The 22,749-nt window shown below is 37.5% G+C and overlaps 4 protein-coding genes across 4 annotated transcripts; 1 reads left to right on the top strand and 3 right to left on the bottom strand.

Moving 5' to 3' along the window:
• Window positions 1-2,661: 2,661 nt before the first annotated feature.
• On the bottom strand, window positions 2,662-11,459 carry LOC110843231 (cytochrome P450 4F4). The gene is made up of 7 exons (XM_022089192.2): window positions 10,821-11,459; window positions 4,351-4,633; window positions 4,086-4,277; window positions 3,734-4,028; window positions 3,358-3,657; window positions 3,110-3,283; window positions 2,662-3,019 (listed from the first exon to the last, which is right to left on the bottom strand). Exons 4-7 carry the CDS (start codon window positions 3,856-3,858, stop codon window positions 2,827-2,829), a joined length of 792 nt encoding a protein of 263 aa, XP_021944884.1. The 5' UTR covers window positions 3,859-4,028; window positions 4,086-4,277; window positions 4,351-4,633; window positions 10,821-11,459; the 3' UTR covers window positions 2,662-2,826.
• Window positions 8,262-10,833, bottom strand: LOC110843230 (L-gulonolactone oxidase 5). The gene is made up of 3 exons (XM_022089191.2): window positions 10,166-10,833; window positions 9,740-10,080; window positions 8,262-9,670 (listed from the first exon to the last, which is right to left on the bottom strand). Exons 1-3 carry the CDS (start codon window positions 10,255-10,257, stop codon window positions 8,361-8,363), a joined length of 1,743 nt encoding a protein of 580 aa, XP_021944883.2. The 5' UTR covers window positions 10,258-10,833; the 3' UTR covers window positions 8,262-8,360.
• Window positions 11,460-12,647: 1,188 nt separating the features above from the next.
• On the bottom strand, window positions 12,648-13,659 carry LOC110843229. The gene is made up of 2 exons (XM_022089190.2): window positions 13,143-13,659; window positions 12,648-13,061 (listed from the first exon to the last, which is right to left on the bottom strand). The coding sequence occupies exons 1-2, from the start codon at window positions 13,383-13,385 to the stop codon at window positions 12,648-12,650; spliced, it is 657 nt and encodes a 218-aa protein (XP_021944882.1). The 5' UTR covers window positions 13,386-13,659.
• Window positions 13,660-16,352: 2,693 nt separating this feature from the next.
• On the top strand, window positions 16,353-18,637 carry LOC110843228 (cytochrome P450 9e2). Its single transcript, XM_022089189.2, has 7 exons — window positions 16,353-16,383; window positions 16,550-16,742; window positions 16,825-16,976; window positions 17,065-17,844; window positions 17,922-18,059; window positions 18,140-18,253; window positions 18,332-18,637. The coding sequence occupies exons 1-7, from the start codon at window positions 16,353-16,355 to the stop codon at window positions 18,493-18,495; spliced, it is 1,572 nt and encodes a 523-aa protein (XP_021944881.1). The 3' UTR covers window positions 18,496-18,637.
• The last annotated feature ends 4,112 nt before the right edge of the window (window positions 18,638-22,749 follow it).

Here is a 22,749-nt window from a genome sequence, read left to right as displayed (position 1 = left end):
GATTAACAAAAATATTCCAATCAATGTGACATGACCATTTAATTAGTCATGTATATAAAAGTAAATTGAATACGTAAATATGTTGGCTGTTCTCAGATAGTTTTCACATTTTTTCCCAATAGTTGTTCAGCAATTTAGGATAATCTGTTATAATTCCATCCGCTCTTAGTTTTTCACATTCTAAAAATTCTGGCCTTGAATTAGCTACCCAAATGTAAACCTGGAGAACCATAAATCATTATCAATCACCTGAAATTTAATCACTGGTTTAGTTAATTACCTTAATTCCTCTTGCTTGCAAATGCTTAAAAAGCATTTTGTTGGCAGCAAGTGAAGCAATTATCCGATGCGAAATTATCCTCTGCCACTGACTTATTCCCCAACTTTCCGATAACCTGACAAGATACAAAAACTCTGCCAAGTTAAGATCAACCCATCTCCTCACCCATACATACAAATAAAATCTAACTTATAAACTGCACTTGGGAGCCAAATGGAATAATGTGTTTCATTGATGTGTAAGTAAGGAAGAAATCCAGTTAGAAAGTAAATCATGAGAAGAAATACTTTTCGCAAACCCATGAATTGGTTGGGGGCCTTTGTATTCACATTCATCAAATTAAAAAAGGTCTTTATTTTGCATAAAATAAAATTATTTACATCTCGTCGACACTCTCCACACAAGATGAACTCTGTACTTCCGAGAATTACGTAATCTTCCAATCTTCCTGAGTCTTTCAGTAATTTGGTCACTTTACAGCAAAACTTCCCACAAACATCGACATGAAGTGGGATGCGTCGTGGAAGCTGTGACAGCACTGTGGACAACAGCGGAATATTTCGTTCATCCTCCGAACATGTCGTGTCCTCCACCAACGTATCTGAAACACTTGGATATTTTATTTGCACATAGATTGGATTGGAAAACGTTCATGTTTAGCTTGCATTATTCACTAACTTGGTTCGGAATCCATAGGTACAATTCTTTTAAGCTTTGGCAATTGTGAGAAATTTGTATCGCTGACATTGATATCTACGCCACATAATCGTGTCAAATTCTCATCATGAACAACAACCAGAGAACCATCTTTGGTGGATCGAATGTCCATTTCTAGCATGTCCGTCCCAACATTGATTGCCCTACATATAACTTTTTAATTGGATTTCGTCTACTCTGCTTATCCTATTTAGTAAGTACATTTCCGTTTATTTTATTACTTTCGAAATGCGGATATCGTATTCTCATATGCTTCTCCACCCCCTGGAAGAAGACGTAATAAATTAAACATTCTTTATGCCAGTACGTACATACAGCGATAAATAAATAAATATACCTCCACGATGACTAATAGAAATACATCGTCTCGTAGACGAATAGATAACATTTTTTCTTTTCTTGAAATTATGAATAAGATTCGGATAACACCAAAAATAGTACGAAAATGACACGTGAAGTAATACCACAAGAAAAAACCAGTCCCACATTTTCAGTCTGATCAATGCATATGTAATTTATCCAATTGAGCATGCACAGTATAAATATTGTGTAATTAGACCCAGCTCTTGGCACAGGAAGAACCTTCTTCGTCATATAAAACTTTGGTCCACTATCGAATTCAGCTGCATACTATCCTCGTATTTAGGCGTGTCACCTCATTTGCATAAATCTTAATTTTCGGCAATACGGGCTTTCCATGTTGAATACATTTTATGTCTCTCGCGAAATGCGTCAAAATATGTAAATGAGGTGACCGCATATAAAAATTCGACAGTAGTGATCAATATTATTGTCCGGCGTTTCGTAATGCGTGCCATAGTTTTCGGTGGGTCCGGAGCCGTGGGAATTTCCATCCTAACCGCAATAGCCGAACGCAGGGACAAATTCCAGAACGTAACTCTTGTCCTACGACGAAAAATTGATAACTTGGAAACACTTTTCTTCCCGTCCGCACCAGGAGACGGTTCTTATTTTATTCAAGTTATTGTTGATAACTTCGACTCGCAAGATTGGATGACGGCAAAACAATTACAGACGGATTTTGATGTTGCATTTTACGCACTTGGGGGTAAACGGAGAGAGGTTAGAAAATTATAGTCTCCACAACTGTACATAAATTGCACTATTATGCATGAAATTAACAATTAAACATATTTTCACCTAGGTGGATTACGATACTTACAGAAAGATCGAGTTGGAGTACCCCAGAAGCATTATGGCTTTCCTGAAGCGTCGCAATGTGCAGGAAGTGCATTACATCTCGTCTTTTGGGTCATCCCCAACGTCGTTTATGTCCGTGCTGAGGTACAAATACGAGGCGGAGGGGATCATATCCAGGGCAGGAATCAAGTGCACGTTCATCTATCGAGTTGGTGGAGTGCTGACCCCAGACAAGAGAGGAATGCATGCTTTTCTCCAAGTATTGGCCAGATTCACGGATCCATGGCACAGTTGGAGTATTCCATCGGAAGTGTTGGGGAAAGCAATTGTTAATAATTGTTGTTCTGGGGCAGATTCCAGAGAGGAAATTGAGCTTCGAATTATTGAACATGATCAAATCATAAAGTTGGGAAGTGCAAATTAATAAAATGTTTTATTTTCAATATCATAAAAATTAGAAAAATTAATAATTATTCTGAAGCATTAAGTACTTAATAATTAAGTTGAAACAATTACATTATGCAAAATACTAAAAAAATAAATCCTAATGACGTCTCACAATCTCACAATTCAATTCAATTCAACGATTTACGTAACTTAAAAGGCTTATTATTGTGTAAATAATATTTATCAAAAATATACCTCACTGCTAAAATGTATGTATTCGTCTAATTCTCCACCAAACGAAGCTTACACGTTATCTTTTTCTCTGAAAATGCTTTCGGAGCAAAGTAATCTACAATAATTTCATTTGGATTTTCTATGATCAAGTCGAAATTCATAATAAAAAATATACATGCCGTCTTAATTTCGTTCAAGGCAAATAGTTTGCCTGGACATCCGTGGACCATATTTCCCCACCTAAAATTATTAGTAAAAAACTCATATATTCTCAAAATAACCCTTTCGTTAAAAGTTCCCATGTAAATAATGTTTTTGATTAATAATTACGCATTTATTGCTGGTGGACCCTGTGGCTCCTTCTTTTCCTTGTCAAAAAAACGCAGCGGGTCGAACACCTCAGGATTTTGAAAAATTTCTCCAGCAGAGCCATAAACCTGCATCAGAGAGCCGCACAAAATAACCGAATCCACGTTATCAACATAGTAGTCTCCTAGCACAATTCTGTAAAATCAAGATGTTTACTTAAATGCACACAAAAAAATGAAATTATCAAAATAATGGTTCCATCAACTCACGGAGATTTTGGTGTTCTTCCAATCGTAAAAATTTGTGGATTGATTCTAATCGATTCCATAATGCAACTCGTCAATAATTTGTTTCTCAAAAGATCAGTCCACTCCCCGGCAATTAAAGTTCCACGAATTTCGTCCCGTGCCCTCGCATACAACTCGGGATGGAGGGCGAGGTCAATAATTGCATTCGATAACGCTAACGCCGTGTTTTCCGAACTTGTGTAGAGCAAACAGACGAAGAGATCTCGAATATCGTCGTCACTCATGGATGACCCATCGTCACGTCGTATGTCGATGGCGTACCTATTTTTAAAAAATAATTATGTATTACACTTCTGGCAAATTATGAATATTTAAATTGTGAACATTAAAAAATCACCTTAAAAATGGGGACTCGTTCAACCCTTCGTCTTTTCTATATTTTGCAATTTCTGGCATAACGACTTTGCCCACTTGAGCCTTAAGTTTCTTTAGCGTCCTTCCATACGCAGTGAGAGAAGCCATGTCGGAACAAAATATGACGAAAGCATTATCTTATTAACGATCTGGCTAAAATCGTGTAAATCATCGAGATGATTTTGATTAATCTTAATCCCAGCGATACACCAAGCACTCGTTCCTGCCATGAAGTGGCCCAACTCTTTCACCAGGTCAAGTTTTTCCCCCAGCGACACCTGCAAAATGTTGGATTATTTTCATTCTTCCAGTAATTTTTGGTCTGTATAACAAACCTTTCCTCGCAACGATACAATTAATCGGGCAGCCTGTTCATGTATTTTTGGAAGAAATGTGTCAAATTTGTTCCCTAGTGAATTTTTGATAATGTTCGTAAAGTATTTGATGTCTGCGCGGTTTGGGAAGAAGGCATCGATGAAACCAAGCCTCTCCAAATTGTCGTACATGGACATTGTGCTCTCCGGTGTCTAAAAAATACTGAGTCAGTTATGTTATGCAGTATGCAGATATTTCGTAATTATAAATTAATAATTGCCGCACCTTATAAAACTCTGAGGCATAACCCCTGTCGCAAATAACGACCATGGAAAATCGAAATATCTTAATTTTGAAAATCTTCCCATATTTTTCATAACACTGTCGCACAAATCCAATGATGTCTTTGCTAAATGTTAGTCCATGACCGACATAAAAATAATTTCCAGAAACTGTTGGGACTGCTTGACATCCGGCAGGAATGCTTTTCCGAAACCACCTCTTCATTAAGACTACAAAGATCATGAGCAGAATTATGAAGGGTAAGTAGAGCAAGGGTTGCGCGAATCTGTGAAAGAAAGACTGCTTATAAATTAGTAAAAATTTGGTCATCATCAAAAATCTTACTTTGGTTCAATTATTTTCAAACTTTCCATCGTTTTAGTATCAAAGGTGTGTATGCTTTTTGGCAAATCTAATGTTTGTGAAGATGGTAAACTCATCGCTCAAGCGGAGTGGTGACCTTTTTGGAGGTTTAATGATCTTCTCGTCCAATACTTTAAAACACGTTCTCCTATTCTCGTTTACTATTTTTTGTTGAATACACAAAATTATAAGCTCCTATTTATTCATGCGATATAGAATTAAGGAGAATTGATTCTCGTCGATTTTTATCAACAATGACGTTCATTTTTGCATTTACTAATGAAAGCATGACCAAAAGCACATCGATTTAGCAAGGTTAAATCTCAGGAAGTTGCACGCTTTATTTATCAAAGTGAGGGAAAATACCATTACAAATTAATTACAATGTAAATGTAAACGACTTTTATCCGTCCGGTTTGATTTTTAATATGAACGAACGTCGGTCTTTGTAATATAAATATGTACGTGGGCTGGTCAAAATGCATGTTCATAAACAGTGATAACCATTAACATAAAATGTAACGTGTTTCACATTGACAGTAGTAACAATAGGTCATTGTAATCCGAATTGAAATATTAATTGCATTCCCTCTCATTCAAAAATATTAGGAGTTGTGACCCGTGTCAATTACGAAGAATAAATGGGAAATGCAAAATCACTCGTCTGCAGAAAAAGAACAATTGATTGAAAATCACGAAAAACGTTGCCAACTTTTTTGGCACTTTCACTCTTAGAATTGCAGAGTGAAAAAGAACGAGTAAAATTGCATGCTAATTCAATACTAAATATTCACGTTAGGATGATACTTTATTTTTAAATATTTAGTGCATTTCAGTATTACTTGCTGAAGATATACATATTTATACATTTTCATTTCGCGTGCTGCTTAACTCGCAAAATATGTGCATATTAATGGCTGGCACGTGGCACAATTAAATTTCCATCAAATGGAACATTTTGTCATATCCGTCCAAATCACACATAAGCGACACCAGAGTAAAGTTTCAGGGGCCAGCAGATAGCACAATAATGCCAGCACATGGCACCCCAATGAATACGTAGAGGCATTGATGGCTGGCACGTAGAACAATTAAATTTCCATCAAATGAGGATAACAGATTTCGATGTGAAATTTGTGGACAACGATTCATCCTAAAGAGTGGGTATAATCGGCATTTGAGGAGAAAACACGGCTAAATTAAAAGAAGTGTAGTGATACAAATACATAATTATCAGTTTTAATGAAGGCACTGTGCCATCAATTTATCCCACATAAAACGAAAATACAAGAATAAGGTACCGCCTCCATTGTAATAAAATTTGGCACGTGCCACTAGCTGTCAATATTAATTTGATTAGCACTTGTCTCAAATTTAGTTCGTGGTTGCCACCGAATTGAATTGAAACAGCTTCTTAATTCAGAATTAATAATTCCTATGCGAAAATATCTAAACTTTTCTAATTAAATCTGGAAATATATAAATATATAAATTGCAGCACTAAAAATGGAGTCCGCTACACTCATCCTCCTGCTACTAGCATTAATTTCAATTTTCATCTTCCTCATAAAATTTGCAGCCCCAAAGAAAAAGACTACAATGAACCACAAGGTTCCTCCCACTGTTTCCTACTCGTTGCCAATATTTGGACACGGCATTTACATTTGCTTCTATTCCCGACAATTCTTCAAACACTGCTATTCAAAATATGGCGACGTGTTTCAAATAAAAATATTCTCCAAACTTGTCACCGTCGTCTGCAATCGGGACCTCGTTTCAGAAATTTGTAGCTCAAGTGAAACCCAACTCTCATTATATAACCATTGGCAACGAACATTCGTCGGGATGACGAACGGACTAAATGTAAAAACAAGTACCCCCATCATTCGAAAAGCTACCGTCAAAATTGGCACCCGCCAAATGGGGTATTCAGTCCTGCCCGATGCTTATGAATTTATGGACAGAATTGAATTCCAATCACAAAATTCAAAGGATAAGATTGATCTGAATCTGGAGATTTCTCGCTTTGTTATCAAAGCAACGGCATCCGCTCTCTTCGGGATGGAATTCATATTTATAATTTATCACAATCGGAGTGCAAATTGCTTTTATAGAAGATCATTTTTAGTCCCAGAAGGAAGTGAAAATGAGCCTGTGGACGCAGCCACGTTGCAAAAACTGTTTCTCGACCTCCTACAGAAACCCTTTGAGCAGAACAAACCACTTTGGGATCTCAGCATCGTCAATCACGTACAAAATACGGCCATATTCCTCCGAATGCATCATATTTTAGCGGATGGATATTCCATAATGAATATGCTACAAAATGGGCTACTAGAATTTGAGGAAGGGATTCAAAACGTGGCTAAGCCATCGGCGGAAACGACTAATCGCAACATATTTCAAAAAGGTCTGGTCTGGATTCTCTACCCGTTTCACTACATGTACGAAAGCATAGGGACGAACGAGGCGTATTTAGATACTGCCAGTGCCAACACGGAAACTCGGAGGCAGCCTGATAATCCCGATAAATTAGGTAATCATATAACCAAGTATATACCGATAATACAATTTTCATTTTATTATTGAGATGCAGACCGCAAGCGGCGTCTCCTCGTCCAAGTTTCCGATTCGGTGCCTATAAGCTACCTAAAAGCGATTAAAAACCATTACGGCGTAACATTCACCAGTGTCTTGCTCTCCACATTTGCCAGATCTTTTAAAAAAATCTTGCCAAAATCTTATACCGCGTCGTACGTCGCAACATACGTCGTCATGCCTTCCCCCAACCATGGAGACGATCTCAGCAACGAAATGTACATGCATAATTATTTACTAGATTGTTATTACTCTCATAAAGTGCTCTACACATATTCCCATTGAAATACATATGCATTCCAGGTCTTCTGGCACAGCTTATCTCACCTTGACTGAGAATAGCGATGAGAAACACCTCAAGCTTTGTCACCAAGAATATGAATCGATTAAAAGTTCTACGGTACCGCTCGGGAATTCCATCATGATAAAACTGATGGGCGGATTGCCTCTCCCACTTTACGAGGGCCAAGCAGGAACACAAACGGTGATCAAGGCTGCAATTGGCAACTTTCCTGGACCGAATGCGTGTGGCAATATGAAGGGGAGAAGACTTGTAGATTGTTTCTTCTCTGGTGGGCTTTACCCTGGACTAGGTAACCTTCGCAATTGCAGCAATTTATCAAAAATGCGAGCATACATATAATCTTGCAAAATTGCATTCAGAATTAAAAAATAACTTGTTTAATTTATGGATTTCCGAAATTTCCATTACATAAAACCGTACCGATAATGAGTCATCTTTCAACTTATCTAGATTTGGACGTGAGCGTGCTAAGTTACAATGATTCCATTCGATTTTGTATCCTGGGTGATGGAGAAGCTGTCTCACAACTACAAATGCAGATATTAACAAGTGGCATGGTTTTGCACTGTAAAACATTATATGAAATGTCCAAAAATATTTAACTTTTAGTGGGAAGTAAATTTGTGCAATTGCATAAAATACAGTAAAAGTCAAATATGATTTTATTCCAATTACTTACAACTAAATAAACATTTATCTAAACTGTAATATGTTTTATAGTTAGTTCTTTGTGGCCATTAAAATTTGACTACCTGTAAAATAATCTGTACAAGATGAAGGCTAAAAAGTTAGTTCCAAACACGAAACCCAGTCCGCCAAGAATTACATTATCCTGATCTCGACAAACTAGTACCCCATCGCTTAACTTTTCACACCTTTGTCCCACCCCACAATCGTAATCCTTCCCACAAATGCAGTAATCATGCAAAGCACACCTCTCCATTTCCGGGTCGACGTCAGCCTCACCAATCTCCCCAGTCAGTCTCCTACCAAACTTGTTAAGAAAGACGCCGTCCGGATCAAAGTTTTTCATCTCCGCAATAAAATTGTCTCTATTTTTCTTGAGCACATTTTCCCCCAAGAAATGCAGCCCATTTTTCCCCCAGTGAGGAATCCCGTCAAAGTCTCGCACCATCCTTTGCAAAATAGCTTGAAATGTCCCCAGTCCCACGACGGCATCCAAGTGCCTCCTTGTCCTCAACGGGTTCACCCATTCCACGCTGAACGTCTCTCTCCCACTCGACAAGGACAGGTATGCTTCAGACTTGGGCATAAATCTGATCAGGATTCCGGACATGTAGAAACACGTGGGCATTTCCCGTAGCGTGTCTTGAATCATGGTCATCACTCCTTTGAAATGCTTGGTGTCAAACGCGATGGCAGATTCCGTCCCGCCCACGGTCGCCCAGGGATTGTCCCACCAGCACGTTCCAGGTCTGCATTGGCTTGACAGGAGACGCCAACCTATTCCCACGGCGGGATTTTTAAACGTGCCCCCCTCTTCGTAAAGTGGTCTTGCTGTGGGGATACTTTTAAGTAAGAAATCTCTCATGTATCCCTCCAAGATGGTCAATCCTATCTGAGCCCAGTTACAAAATTCGTAGAGGACCGCAGCAAATCGGGCAGTGTATTGGGTGACTTCGGTAATCAGGTTGTTAGTAGCGTTACCTTCGAAAGTGGTATTTTTGAGAAATGGTAAATAATTTCCCTTGGCGACCACGACTTCCTGCAGGGATGGGAACCACCAGAGTTGGAAATGATCATATTCTCGCGCCCATTCTAGGGCCTTCCCACTCGTTAATATATCTATTTCTTCCACACTGTTTTGAATAGACATTTTGAAAATGGGGACAATTTTTAACGTGACTTTGACCACGATTCCAAGAAGTCCCAAGTTAACTCGGAATGCTTTCAGTGTTTTTGTATCGTTTATGTTGACCAGTTCACCAGTTCCGGTAACAACTTGAAGCCCGATTATTTGATCTGAAATTGATGCTGGGTGTTTGAGAGATGATCCATGTGCGCCCGTTGCTATTGCACCGGCGAGAGTGATCCCTCCTTGCATAATTTGTAAAAAAAATATTGTGAGTAGAATATTCTGTTGGAAAAATTGTATGAATTTCTTACTGTAAATCGGGATATTAATCAAAGTACGATTCCTTTCTTGTAAGAATAATAAAACTTGGTCCAATTTTATGCCAGCCTCAAAAGTTGCAGTGTTATCTTCGTGGTAGTACTTTTTGGTCAAAAGTTTCAGTGATATTGGAGTACCGTCCGTACAGATGATATCCGTTATGGAATGTCGTGACCCTATCGCTTTGATAGGTACGCCATCCTTCCTCGCGTTTTTTACTAGGCGAACGACATTGGATATGCTTGAGGGATATTGTATTGCGGTTTTAGGGTAGCAGATAACCGAGCTTTGATACGAGTGGTACGCATATTTCGGATCATTATTGCGTGTATTTCTGTAAATTAAAGATGTACACATTTACTTACTTATTACAAAATGAATTAAGCATCGACTTAAATATCTTAATGTTTTTGACTTACATGGCAATTTGATCACAGGAGGTCCACATATTTTTTGGAATTAGAACGAAAAATGTGAAGATCAATTTACAATTTATATTTTTAGCACCCATGCTTTAATTGATCAGTTATAGAAATCAAATTTACAATAAACAATTTAGTCTATTTAGAATATAATGCATACTTTCAAGTTTTATATATTTTGGTAAAGAAAACAAATATGTACTTAAAAAATGTATGTAAGCATCAACTCAGGATCAGCTTATACATTCATTTTACTGGGTTAAAAATATGCACATAGGAACAATTAAATATATTTAATGTGCTTTTGACTGGAAGTCTATGGGGTTAAATTTAATGCACCACCGAATAAGATGAAATTTGCCAAAAATTTTAGTTGAATTCACCACCGGATGAATTTTTTCCAACTTTAGCCTTTTTAGCCACCGATTTAGATGGTGGTTACCACAAATTTAGATGAGCTGCCATCACCATATTTCATGACGATAAAACATGGGTATACATATTTGTATTTATAAAAAAATATATAATCACCATAATGTCAAGAAATCATGCTGATTTCCTTTTGCATGTAATTATGTGTGTATATATTTGTATATCATTGACTAGACTGGGTAGGAGAAGTGACGTATGTATTTATTACCTTTCACCTTACCTTTCTTGACACTGAATCCTCTCTTTCTGAGGAAAATTCTGCCAAATTTTAGAAACGCAAGCCCATTTGCGTCTAATATTCCATTAGAGATTAAAAAGGATATCCGACTTAACCGGATTAATCCAATCCGAATCCGACAGGGTAGGATCGGATCGGATTTTTTATGACCCGACCAAGTCGAATCGGATCAGATTGGATTTTTAAAAACATCGATCCGACTACATTATAGAGAGCAGTACTTAGGATATAGAATGTAACCCGATTAATCCAATCCGAATCCGCCATGTTCGGATTGGGTCGGATTATTTTAGGATCCGACCAGGTCGGATTGGATTTTTTAAGGATCCGAGACAAGTCGGATAGGATCGGATTGGATTTTTAAAAACATCGATCCGACTACACCCTGGTTTCCTGTGCTAGTAGTGGGGGTCTCTTAAAAAACCGAACTTTTCACCCAACCAGTATTGCCGTAACGGCTGGATAGATATCTATTGTAGGGATTGGATATCCCCCACCCGACGATCCTACTACTCGGCACACGGAAGCCACCGTGGCCGAGTTCGACTGTAAAAAGGAAGAACCTCTCTCCAGCTCAGACAGACCGACCCGAGGATTCCGAGTGTGAACACCTCCACAACTCTTCTCTCCATATTTTCTTGCACCACGCCTTCTGCGTGGCTGCCATTTTGGAAATACATTATTATAAAAAATTAAGTTCCTAAAATTCATTTATTGTACACGTTATGATCGTTTAATGTAAGGAGTAAAGATTTCTTAAAACCTTGTCAAGTGAAACTTATTGTGTGCACCGATATTGAACAGTTTATTCGGGTCATTGTTCATAAAAAATCGTACATTGAGTCGTGCTAGGTGCAGTTTAGTATAGAAACGGTGCATAAGTGGAAATCGGAGTAAAAAAAAACAATACAGTATTTCTAATTGCCAAGCGAGAGACAATTCATCCTCCTCCCCGTGCGTCGTAGCTCCCATCCGGCTACCCCCCTGTGGCCAGTGAAGGTGTCCCGTGATCAGAAGCGTGTCGCATCCGTCCCCCAAGGACCCTGACGTCCGGTACTCGATGACTCGCGCCCATATTCCCCTACCGAGCCCACGGCGACATCATCTTCTCCGCCCACACTATAATAGATATCTAGCAATTTTAAATTTCTGTTGGAAGGTCTGAAAAAGGGGACGAAAGAAAATAATTGGATAAAAAATTCAGAATCCGATTTATGATGTTAGACCGGAAGCGTAAGAATTGTAAGGTTGCGAAAGCTAAAAAAGCGCTCATTGTTATTTAATTTCACGTGTATTGTTAAAAAAGACGTGTATATAGATGTATTATACTATAAATAAATCATATTATTGTAAATTATATTGTTTTTATATTCCTATAGTCATAAAATATGGTAATGACAGCTCATCTAAATTTGTGGTAACCACCATCTAAATCGGTGGCTAAAAAGGCTAAAGTTGGAAAAAATTCATCCGGTGGCGAATTCAGCTAAAATTTGTGGTAAATTTCATCTTACTCGGTGGTGCATTAAATTTAACCCAAGTCTATGGTGCGATTGGCTGGTAATGTTAAAGGTACATATTTATGTTTCTCTCAATCTGGTCTAACGTTTAACCCAAATTCTGAAATAATTTTTTCATATAAATCTTGTCATTCTGTATCTGCCAAAAAACTATTGGTCGCATTCACTGCGTTGTATATACCTACATAATGAATAAAAAATGTGTTGATTTGGTTATAATTTATAAACATGGAAAGATTTATTCATATCTGTTATTTATAAGTAAAATTTCTGAATCGAATTGCTTATTTCACACGTTATTTCCAAGCATTTTAATTTCCGAGTGACACAGCTCATAGTTTCCCTTTCGTCTTGGAAGTAATGAATTTACAACCACCGCTCTTCCCACAACATCCGCATCGATATTTAGAAGACGCCAAAAATCAAAATACTTTGCAAATCGTTGTTGAACTGGGTGCATCATCCCTCGATATCCGGGCGCAATCACACCACCCATTTTGTAGATGAACGTGCAATCAAATCCCTTCTTTTCCAGGTATTCCTCAGTCTCGTACTTCATCCTTTTATGGATCAACCACGAGTTCTTATGGACAAACATGCATGAAATTAAATGCACCGAAGGTGTTGTTCCGCCGTTTGATAACATGTCCAGAATTTCGGATGACAGTTCAACCTCAACTTGATGATAGTATTTTGCGTCAACCTGGGTGAATGAGCACTTTATAAATTTTTTGATAATATGTTTGCAAATTAGATTTGAATTTTAATAAATATGTGGGCTTACTTTCCTTGAACTGACCCCGATTGCGTAGAAAGCGGTATCAAACCGTTGCTCGATTACGTGCCTAAAGTCTTGAATTCGTTCGAAATTAATAATGTGGGTCTCAAATTTGGAAGGGTTGAGCAGTTCCAGCTGGAGTCTTCTTCTAACCACGAGCGTTGCATGAGTGTAGGCCTTGGCGTCGTCTAACGCCCGGATTATTGCAGTCCCCACAGCACCGGTGCCACCAAATACGATTGCACGCATTTAGTTATTAACTTTTGATGGGCCTGTAATTGATTGAATTTGCGAAGAGTTCAAAATATATTCTGACTAAAAAATTATTTTCTGTTGGACTATTTAAGGGAATGAAATGGCGAGTTGAACAATCAGTTAAATAAGCACGAGTCAAACACTGCCACATGAGCATTGAATAATATAAGCTTTACTTGTATAGTGTAACGTTGTGGCCTATTATTATGTGTACATAGCTGCTTTTCTTAAGGTGAAAAGATTTGCCAGTCAACAGCACTTTTTTCAGGCAAGGCTCTACACATTTGTTTGTATAATGCTGTTATCTATAAATGATTTATTAAATTAATTGGGCAACAATGCCCTTTGGCTGTAGATTGTAAAAACTGCCTTCAAATGTGATATTCGTTTATGTTCATCACATATCTAATATGCAAATTTTGTATGAAAGATTACATGATTCATGATATGTCTACAGTACGAAGTCAATGATCACAAAGTTATTTAAGCCTAATTTTTCGAAAAGCGAAGCTAATTGGATGCATTAAATTTATCGTAAATATTTCATGAATCGGTCAAACATAACAGTACATATTTTTATTAGTACATTAATCGTATCTGTGAATGATCAAAAACTTCCAGCCTTTTTTCCTTCATTTCTTTTCCTTTCATGGTCAAAATATTGGACACAATTGCCCTTCCCAATCGTTCCGTTTCAATATTTCCAAACCGAAAAATGTCCAAATATCGGAAAACAATCTGCCAAAAGACGTGCATCCCACGCGAATCCCAGCTCAGGACGCCTCCCGGTTGATAAATTGAAACCGATCTGAATCCTGCGTCCTTCGCGACCTGTTCATAGGAATGGGTTCGGATCGGATCGGATCGGATTTTGGGGTCTTCGGATCAATCCGACTCGGATTATACCGGGTATCGGATTGATCCGAGGCGGATTGACCGACCAATCCGATCCGATTCGGATCAATCCGACGGATTTCGGATCGGATTGGATTACTAAACCGGTTATATCGATATAAATCCAATACTTACAATAATTACATATGTACATATGTAATACATATTATGTATACCTACTTAAGAGAGGATAATAATACTCACCAATATGCCTTACATATATACAAGGTTCAATAATTAATTATTAGTATATGGTTACTAAAAACCGACAAAGAAATCTAAATTTCACCCTACATATTAAACAGGCAATAGTTAATAGTTGGGGCAAATTAAATTGCATGATGGATAAACTTTTCTATCTCACACAATGGCCACGATAACAGCCTGAAAATTTGCAGGGTAGTAGCCCAGAAATATTGGGGTTGGATGCAATTGTCACAATTTTTGACCCAAAAGGTCAAGTTTCATGACGATATGTTTCTTTAGAGGCTTTACATATTTTTATCGATAGCGCAGCGAAATGTGAACACTTTTGATATCTTGTACTATACACTTCCGTGCGATTTTTTAAACAAAATTTGTTAGCGAATTTGTTAATAAGGCGAGTTTTGACAAATTTTTAAAATTCGCCTAATTAAAAAATTCACTACTTCAAAAAATCGTCCGGAAATGTAAAAGATATCAATATGTTCAGATCCAGTTGAGCTATATATTTGTCAAGAAATAAAGGCCCAAAGCAAAGCAAGTCACAGCGAGAAGAAGCGCGCTTCTTAGTCAAAAATAGTGACCTTTACTGTTTTTGAAACTTTTCAAAAGTAGGGACGTGATCCAATCACATTATTTCTGGGATTGCACCCTGCAAATTTTCAAGCTATGATCGTGGCCATCGTTTGAGATAAAACAGTTTATCCATCCTACACTTTAATTTTCTTCAGTAATTAATAACTAGTTACCGGTCACCAAATATTATAAGCTTGAAAAAATCTAAAATGCTTCATGACAGATTATTTCGTAGTGTTTTCGAACGACCAAATAACCTCTTAGAAAATTTATCATGGAATTGCGACTATTAATATTAGCTGAACAAGAATTTTTGACTTTGCCCAATCAATTTTAGGCGCATGTGTTGACAAATTATGTTACAGGTAGGAGAGAGAGAGATGGTTTTTGAAATCTGTCGTAATTTTTCAACTATTTGGGTGAAAAACTGTGGGGTGAATAGAGGAAGCAAGCCGGATTGATCCAAATAATATAATCCGAAATCCGATCCGAAATCCGATGGAAAGCCTCGGATTGATCCGATCGGATTTTTTAACCAATCCGATCCGACCGGATCGGCCTCGGATCAAAAAAATCCTTAATCCGATCCGACATAATCCGACGGATTAGGATCGGATCGGATTACCCATTCCTACCTGTTCAGCTTCTGATTTTATCCGCAAATACGGAAATATTGATGTCGAGGAAGCATACCGGGCCGAAACGTAGTGCAATTCTTCAATCCCACATTCCGTCAAGAGGAGCAATAATTTTATCAAGCAAGTTTTATCTCCGTATATTTGTACGTCTCCAAACTATCCTGAAATTTGAAATTTCACTCTGTAATTGCATTTAGCAGCTAACCCAATTAAAAATTAAGCATACAACTCACCCTTCGATAACTCGCACTCAAGGAATACACGGCGCAATCAAAGTTTCCTGACTTAATAAACCCACGGTAGCTGTCAACATCTTCCACGTTGACAACTTTTTGTGTAATTTTTTCAAAGTTTTCCGCATCATTCGATTTCGGGAGTAAAATCTGTCTACGCTGAATGAGGCAAACTTTCCTGATTTCTTTGCGCTCTGCCAACGCTTGGACCACGCCCGCCCCAACCACGCCTGAGCCACCGAAGACGACAACGCTTTTTCCTACCATTTAGTTGGAGTTGCTCTCAGATTTTTATATATCGAATTGCAGAAAATTTGTATAAATATGATCAGTAAAACTATGAGTTGCAATTTGTCATATGAATGGGAATCATAACACAATGCAATATTTCGTGCAGGAAATTTACTATCCTCACAATGGCACCAAAACCCAATAATGCCAATACTCGTACATACGTAGGCAAATCACAATCAGCTCCTGGCACATTCTTCTATTTTCCACTTTTGGGCACTTCCTTTCTCCATTTCTCAAAGTCGTTTGTCAAGAAACGTCTCAAAATCATTTATTAATTTCCCAAAAATGGAGCTTTTAACACTTACCTGTATTTTTATAGTGTGCTTTGCTATATCTAAAATTTACTTGAAATATGTTTCCACCTCTGCATATTTTGAGACTCGTGGCATTCCATTACATGGGTTTGAGCCTATTCGTGTACTTAGAAACACATATCATGGAATTGGTCTGAGTGAAGATACTTTAGAGAAATATAGGCAAGTTAAGGCCAAGGGTGCAAAAATAGGCGCTAGGTATGCAAATAATAATAATAATTTTAGTATATGTGTGTACATATATAAATTTATTGCATATTGATTTTATTGCATGAACTAGTGTGGATTTTAGCCAGAAAGCGTACCTAGTCTGTGATCCCGTCATTTTGAAACACATCATGGTTAAGGACTTCAACCACTTTATGGATCGCCAGCTTTTTGAGGTGCACAAAGAGGACTTTCTCTTACAAAAAATGTTGTTGGTATTGACAGGTAGGTAGAAAAAATATGCTAACGTGTCATTTTATAAATGTATGTATGTACCAACTTCATTATACCCTTGCCTGCTTTTTATCAATAGGTCGACCATGGAAATATGTGAGAACAAAATTAAACCCTGCATTTTCTTCTAGAAGCATACGTCGACTTTTCCAAGCTTTTGATGACTCTGGCAAAAAATTTGTCGAATTTCTTGAGAAAACCCCGAAAAATGGGGGAGAGCTGGATTTAACAATCGCTATCGACAAATTTTTAACGCATGTATTTGGAAGCGCTACTTATGGCATTGACAGCAAAGCCTTTGACCAAGAAGGACCATCAGAATTTCAACACCACGGAAAAGACGCCTACATACATTTCCACGGACTAAAGGGTATTAAAATCTTCCTTCTTGCTGCCCTTCCAAAACTGGGGTATAAATTAGGCTTGACCTTTCTCGGCCGGGATAACCAAACATATTTCAACAACGTATTTCAATCAGCCGTAAAAGATCGTTTGCAATCCAACACTAGCGGAGAAGATTTCGTGCAACTCATTCTCGAAGGTAAGGAGGCCACAAATTTGGAAAAAAGTGAGGACGAAGACGACGAAGAGTCCAATACGTCGTACAAGAAACAGCTTGCACTCGAAAATCACGAGGTTTTTGACGACGAAGGCATCGCCACAAATTGCCTACAATTTATGCTTGCAGGATTTGAAGGAAGTCAGAGCTTACTGCTATTTTCCGTCTATGCGTTAGCCCTCAACCAAGACATTCAGACAAAGTTAAGGCAAGAAGTACTGGCTGGACTTGAGCAGGACGGAGGCGAATTTACATTTCAAACCGTTAATGGGATGGAATATTTGGAAATGTTTGTAAAGGGTGGGACAAATAAAATGCGACAATTTTATGCATTACAGAACAATATGTAAATACATCCAATGTATTTTCTCGTTTAGAAGCGATGCGTTACTATTCAAGCGCTGGTGTCACGGCTCGTTCATGCGTTATGGACTACACTTTCCCTGGGACCAATATTACAATTAAGAAGGGCGAAGGAATATTAATCCCAATAATTGGATTGCATCACGACCCAGGCAAGAACTTTGCAACCTTGTAAAATTAGGCAGATTTATTCATGGACATGATTGATCTTGTTAATTTCACACAATTTCAGAGTACTTTCCAAACCCGGAAAAGTTTTCGCCAGAGCGTTTTTCCAAAGAGAATAAGCCTAACCTCGTTCCAAACACTTTTATGCCTTTTGGTGGAGGGCCGAGAGATTGCATCGGTATAGATGCGTGTAAAATTACTTGATCAGATTCCAGTTAACGCATGTTTTACTAACTATATTTTTGAAAACCTTCAGGTCGACGATTTGCCGTTATCGAAGTGAAAGTCGCTCTCTGTCACTTGGTGAAGAACTTTGAACTCGTCCCATCAAAGCGAACTCTGATTCCGCTCCAGTTTTCAGACGGACTTCAGAGAAAGCCGAAGGGAGGCATGTTTCTCGCTCTGAATAAAATAAACTAAAGAGGAATTAAATAAAATTAATTTGCTTTTGAATTTCTTCTGTAAATTCGTAAATTCTGTAATTCAAGAAAATAGTTCTCGGGAAGCATTAATAAAGATATTTGCAATAACATTTTATTCTTTGAGATTAGTTAATTGTAATACTTTTGATAATTGGAATGAAAATCTAAATCTAAATGAATTATGCTGTTAAGCTGTAGATTTATAAATATTATATGTATGTACATAATTTTCTGGGATTAGACAACGTGCAAAATATAATAGGTAGATAAATACATATGAAAATAAATTAAATTTGATCCCAATTCCCAATTTTTCATTTACTACTTCATAAGCAAGAAGTCCATAGTTTCAACGGTGCAAAATTCCTGAATTACAAGAGGAGTAAGACAATCTACGAAATTTTCTCCAAACCAGATCTTCAAGGGTTCCATGGATCTCAGAATTTTTCTTTTGACCTTTCCGTTACAATCATTCTTCTCCACGTTCCTCTTGACCGCCGTCAACCAAGCTTTGCTCTTTCCATAAACCATTCCTGAACAAGTAAAGTACACAATCATCGTATCCACCATTATAATTACAGCAAACACAAAATGTGCCATGCTCATCGAATCGGAATGTCTCAAAACAATGAAGGATGTCACAACTTGCATAATTGGAGCGATTGACAAATGCTACAGTTGCAAAAATCCTGTTTCGCACGCATGAATTTAGCAATGCTCCAAGCACCTGCAATTTGCGATAATCTGTTGTGAAATTTATCTTTCGAAAAATTAGCACAGATTCTTCCATCAGATATATTATGCCTGAAAGAAGAATGTAAATTCCGTAGAAGAAAGAAATCAGTATTATGCAGAGATTGAGGATTGATTCCACAGCAGCCAGAAGAACCCTGATTATGATTATTGATATAATTGTAAGAACTTCGTCGTTCAAATTGACATGACACGTGGGGAGGATTAGAGATCCCAAGAATGGCAGTTGACATGGTCGAATTAGCAGAAGTACTCCTATGATACATGGAATTATGACCAAGGTTGACTCTGCCAGTTTGTACCCCAGTCGGATAATTCTTGCAAGTAGTAGTTCAGAGACAGTCGGAGCTTCTGAAATCATAATCAGTATAGTTTTAAAAGTTTTTTTGTATTTTTTAGAAAAAAAATTATTTACTTGTTCCATTTGATTGATCTGTTTTACAAATTGTTCTCAAGAGGAGTATGCAACTTTGGTCTGGAGTCCACTCAAATCGTACTACGAGTACAGCAATGTATGGGAATGTTATCAGGTTGATTGAATTCTTGCCATGGATGTTGATGCCGATCCAAAGATTGAAATCAGTTGAAGAAATATGTGTATCAAATTCAACAAGGTTGTAAACCGGACAAAGTTTTGGACATTGTTTGAAGAAGGAGTTACTCGTTGTTTCGAATAGTCCCATGTATAGTGAAGGCATCGAAATTTGTTGGCATACAAAATATGGCGTTTTAAATGCGGGGTAAGAATTTCGGAAATCATCTGGCCAGTTTTAAACCAGGGCAAAATTTTGCATGGGAGGATGTCCTCTTTTAGCTTTGAATTTCTAAGAGAAGTAGTGATTCGCAGTTCTCTACTTGCATTCCAAACCGACGATTCCACTGGGTTCATCATATTTAGCATTCATTATTCACAGCCACGTGCAAAGTACATATTGACTTATTCTATAAAACCATTTCAATCATGCAGTAAACTGTCAAAATTGTAGTTATACATAAAATGAAAACCGTGATCTTGGATATCACACTTAGGATTAGGATAAATTTGAAGAATATACATACATAAGGTATATACATAACTAAATAAATATTTGGCGTTCACATAAGTAAATAAGATAACTTTGTTCATGGGACACAGCGATATTGTAGAATACTGAGAGTAGTTTCGGTAGTTGAACATGTTTACTTTGTCGCATCCTGTTTCTAAGGGATACGGGTTACTTGTCGAATCCTATGTCGTCGAAATCAACTTGTCGAATGAAAAACTCGTCAGAAAGGCAAGTCGTCGAATTTAGGTGGCATGAAACTCGTCGAATTTAGGTGGCATGAAACTCGTCGAATTTCATGTAACATTTTTACTGATTTTACACTCCGACCGGGCTCATTCCATCTGAACCCACACAATCTTCGTCGCACCCACATGTGATATCTTGTCCACAATCTTATAATAGATGCATAATATAAAATAAAACATATCATAAAAATCAAAATTTGAAAATTAATTTTCCCCGCAAAGAAACAGCAGTTGAAACAAAATTTGGAAATGCATTCATAATGGTTTCGTCGCGAAAGTGTAGATTCAACGGGGTAGGTTACATTTACGGATTTTATTCATTTTTTATTCTTTGATAGAAAAAATTTTCAAAAATTCCAAAATTCGAAAAAATCCGAAATTTGAAATGTATTGAAAAACTCATTTATCAAGAAGACGGACAAAAATCGCTTATAGGGAGATAAGCCAATCGATGCCTTTGGGCCTGAGGAACCAAAAACGTTTAAAACCTCACGCGATTTTTGTCCGTCTTGGAGTTTTGCCGATTTTTCGAAAAGATAAAATTAACATGGGCTGCTTGTGTAGACAGCAGTAAATAATTCTGTGTTCCTACGTGGCCGGGAACATTGACAAAGCAGAAGTTGTGTGGTGTTCTCTTACAAAAGAGAGGAAAATACATGGCCAAACCCAGCGAGCAGGGTTTAGCACCTCTATTTTCTGGTACTCGATCAAACGTGTTGCTTACAAATGGAATGAGCCACCGGTAAAACCAGGCCACCTAATATTTTTCCTAATTTCTCAACGGCCCTTCAATATATTTAGCTGTTTCTTTCGCCATTAAGTACTACAGTGCCTAGTAGTCTTGTCGTAAATTTTCCTTAAAATTAGTGCAAGGGCGGAGGAATTATCTAATAATATGTTGAAATCAGGTGGCCAGTAAAACAAGGACACTTTTGGAATTATTTCCACTTTAATTAGTAATGTTGTGCTTTGTCAATTATCTTTTACCTCAGTATTCGGTATAATTACCCCCTTTATTGATAACAGAACAAAATCGATTCTTCATTTACCCCACGTGCTTATCTACAACAATGATTGGCATTGAATCGCATGCAACAGGGATTGCTTGTTTCCGTTCCAAAACTATTGAATACGGTCGACTATTAGCATAACCCTGATGCAATAAATATCCCCACATAGTTTCAATCAGATTTAGATCCAAACATCTCAATGGCCAAGGCAGAATGTTGATATCCTTGTCTTGGAACCATTTCTTTGATCACCGAGGTGCATAATATAAGGTATTATCTTGTTGAAACAGCCGTTTTTCTTCCAAATTTTGGTTTCCGAGGAACATCCGAGGTCCATGGACCATCTGAAAATTGGTCCATGGTCCATGATGGACCATTTTGGTCCAGTGGACCATGGTCCATTGCGAGTTATGGTACAGTGTACGATCCATCAATGTTTCCAATACTCTTCTGAAATGTGCACCAAAGTGTATTAGATAATATTTCCAGAACCAATAATGCAGTGGAGGCCTGGAACAGGCGGTTTGGCATTCTTTCTGAGAGTTATTTTGAGAGAGAATGTTATTTTATAAAACTATAATTTATATTTAGAATCGTACTTTATTTAAAAAAAATACTTTCGACAAGTATTATTTTCGACCACTTGCCCAAGCGACGAGTTACCCTTCAGACGACTCGTCCTCGACGAGTTACTCTTTCGACGACCATGTTTTCGACGAGCTACCCTAGACCCGTTTCTAACGAGACAATTTAACTAAATGAATAGCGTCCTTAGCATATAATCATTATGAGCATTTACATATTAAATAAATAAGGTTAAAAAGAGGCTTAAAGAGCCTCCTTTACAAAATTATTAAATTTGATTACGAACATGTCACAGTGTGATCATTTTTGTCTCAACTACGACTTGAATTTAATAATGTAAGAAGAATGAATGTACTGCGGATGAATGTCGACAAGTCTAAAAATTCAAAAGATTGGGTCTACAAAACTTACTTAAATAAGTACGTAGAGTATCCGATCTGCTTCGTTAGCAAAAAAAGTCAAATAACGAATCTCGTTGGGTGACTATTTTGGTAGTTCCTGGAACGAAATAACAAGCTACCTTCAATACACATCCGTCTTAATTTACAGAGTTTCCATGTAATGGTTCTACATACATAGGCCCAGAGCCAAAAGTTTGCTTTCTCTCGCAATA

This window comes from Folsomia candida, unplaced genomic scaffold (assembly GCF_002217175.1).
Source record: "Folsomia candida strain VU population unplaced genomic scaffold, ASM221717v1 Fcan01_Sc002, whole genome shotgun sequence".
In the NCBI taxonomy this organism is placed as follows: Eukaryota; Metazoa; Arthropoda; class Collembola; order Entomobryomorpha; family Isotomidae; genus Folsomia; species Folsomia candida.
Note: the sequence above shows the minus strand (reverse complement) of the source record. Positions and strands in the feature narration are given on the sequence as shown.

Excerpts from the sequence above, each read along its gene's own strand:
- LOC110843231 (XM_022089192.2), bottom strand. The coding sequence starts at position 3,858 with ATGGCTTCTCTCACTGCGTATGGAAGGACGCTAAAGAAACTTAAGGCT. Across the intron at positions 3,658-3,733 it reads AACGAGTCCCCATTTTTAAG|GTACGCCATCGACATACGAC; the intron begins GTGATTTTTTAA and ends TTTTAAAAATAG. Across the intron at positions 3,020-3,109 it reads GGTCCACCAGCAATAAATGC|GTGGGGAAATATGGTCCACG; the intron begins GTAATTATTAAT and ends TAATAATTTTAG.
- LOC110843230 (XM_022089191.2), bottom strand. The coding sequence starts at position 10,257 with ATGGGTGCTAAAAATATAAATTGTAAATTGATCTTCACATTTTTCGTT. Across the intron at positions 10,081-10,165 it reads TCCTGTGATCAAATTGCCAT|AAATACACGCAATAATGATC; the intron begins GTAAGTCAAAAA and ends TTTAATTTACAG. Across the intron at positions 9,671-9,739 it reads GATTAATATCCCGATTTACA|GAGGGATCACTCTCGCCGGT; the intron begins GTAAGAAATTCA and ends AAATTATGCAAG.
- LOC110843229 (XM_022089190.2), bottom strand. The coding sequence starts at position 13,385 with ATGCGTGCAATCGTATTTGGTGGCACCGGTGCTGTGGGGACTGCAATA. Across the intron at positions 13,062-13,142 it reads TCGGGGTCAGTTCAAGGAAA|GTTGACGCAAAATACTATCA; the intron begins GTAAGCCCACAT and ends TCATTCACCCAG.
- LOC110843228 (XM_022089189.2), top strand. The coding sequence starts at position 16,353 with ATGGCACCAAAACCCAATAATGCCAATACTC. Across the intron at positions 16,384-16,549 it reads ACCCAATAATGCCAATACTC|TGTGCTTTGCTATATCTAAA; the intron begins GTACATACGTAG and ends GTATTTTTATAG. Across the intron at positions 18,060-18,139 it reads TGGATTGCATCACGACCCAG|AGTACTTTCCAAACCCGGAA; the intron begins GCAAGAACTTTG and ends ACACAATTTCAG.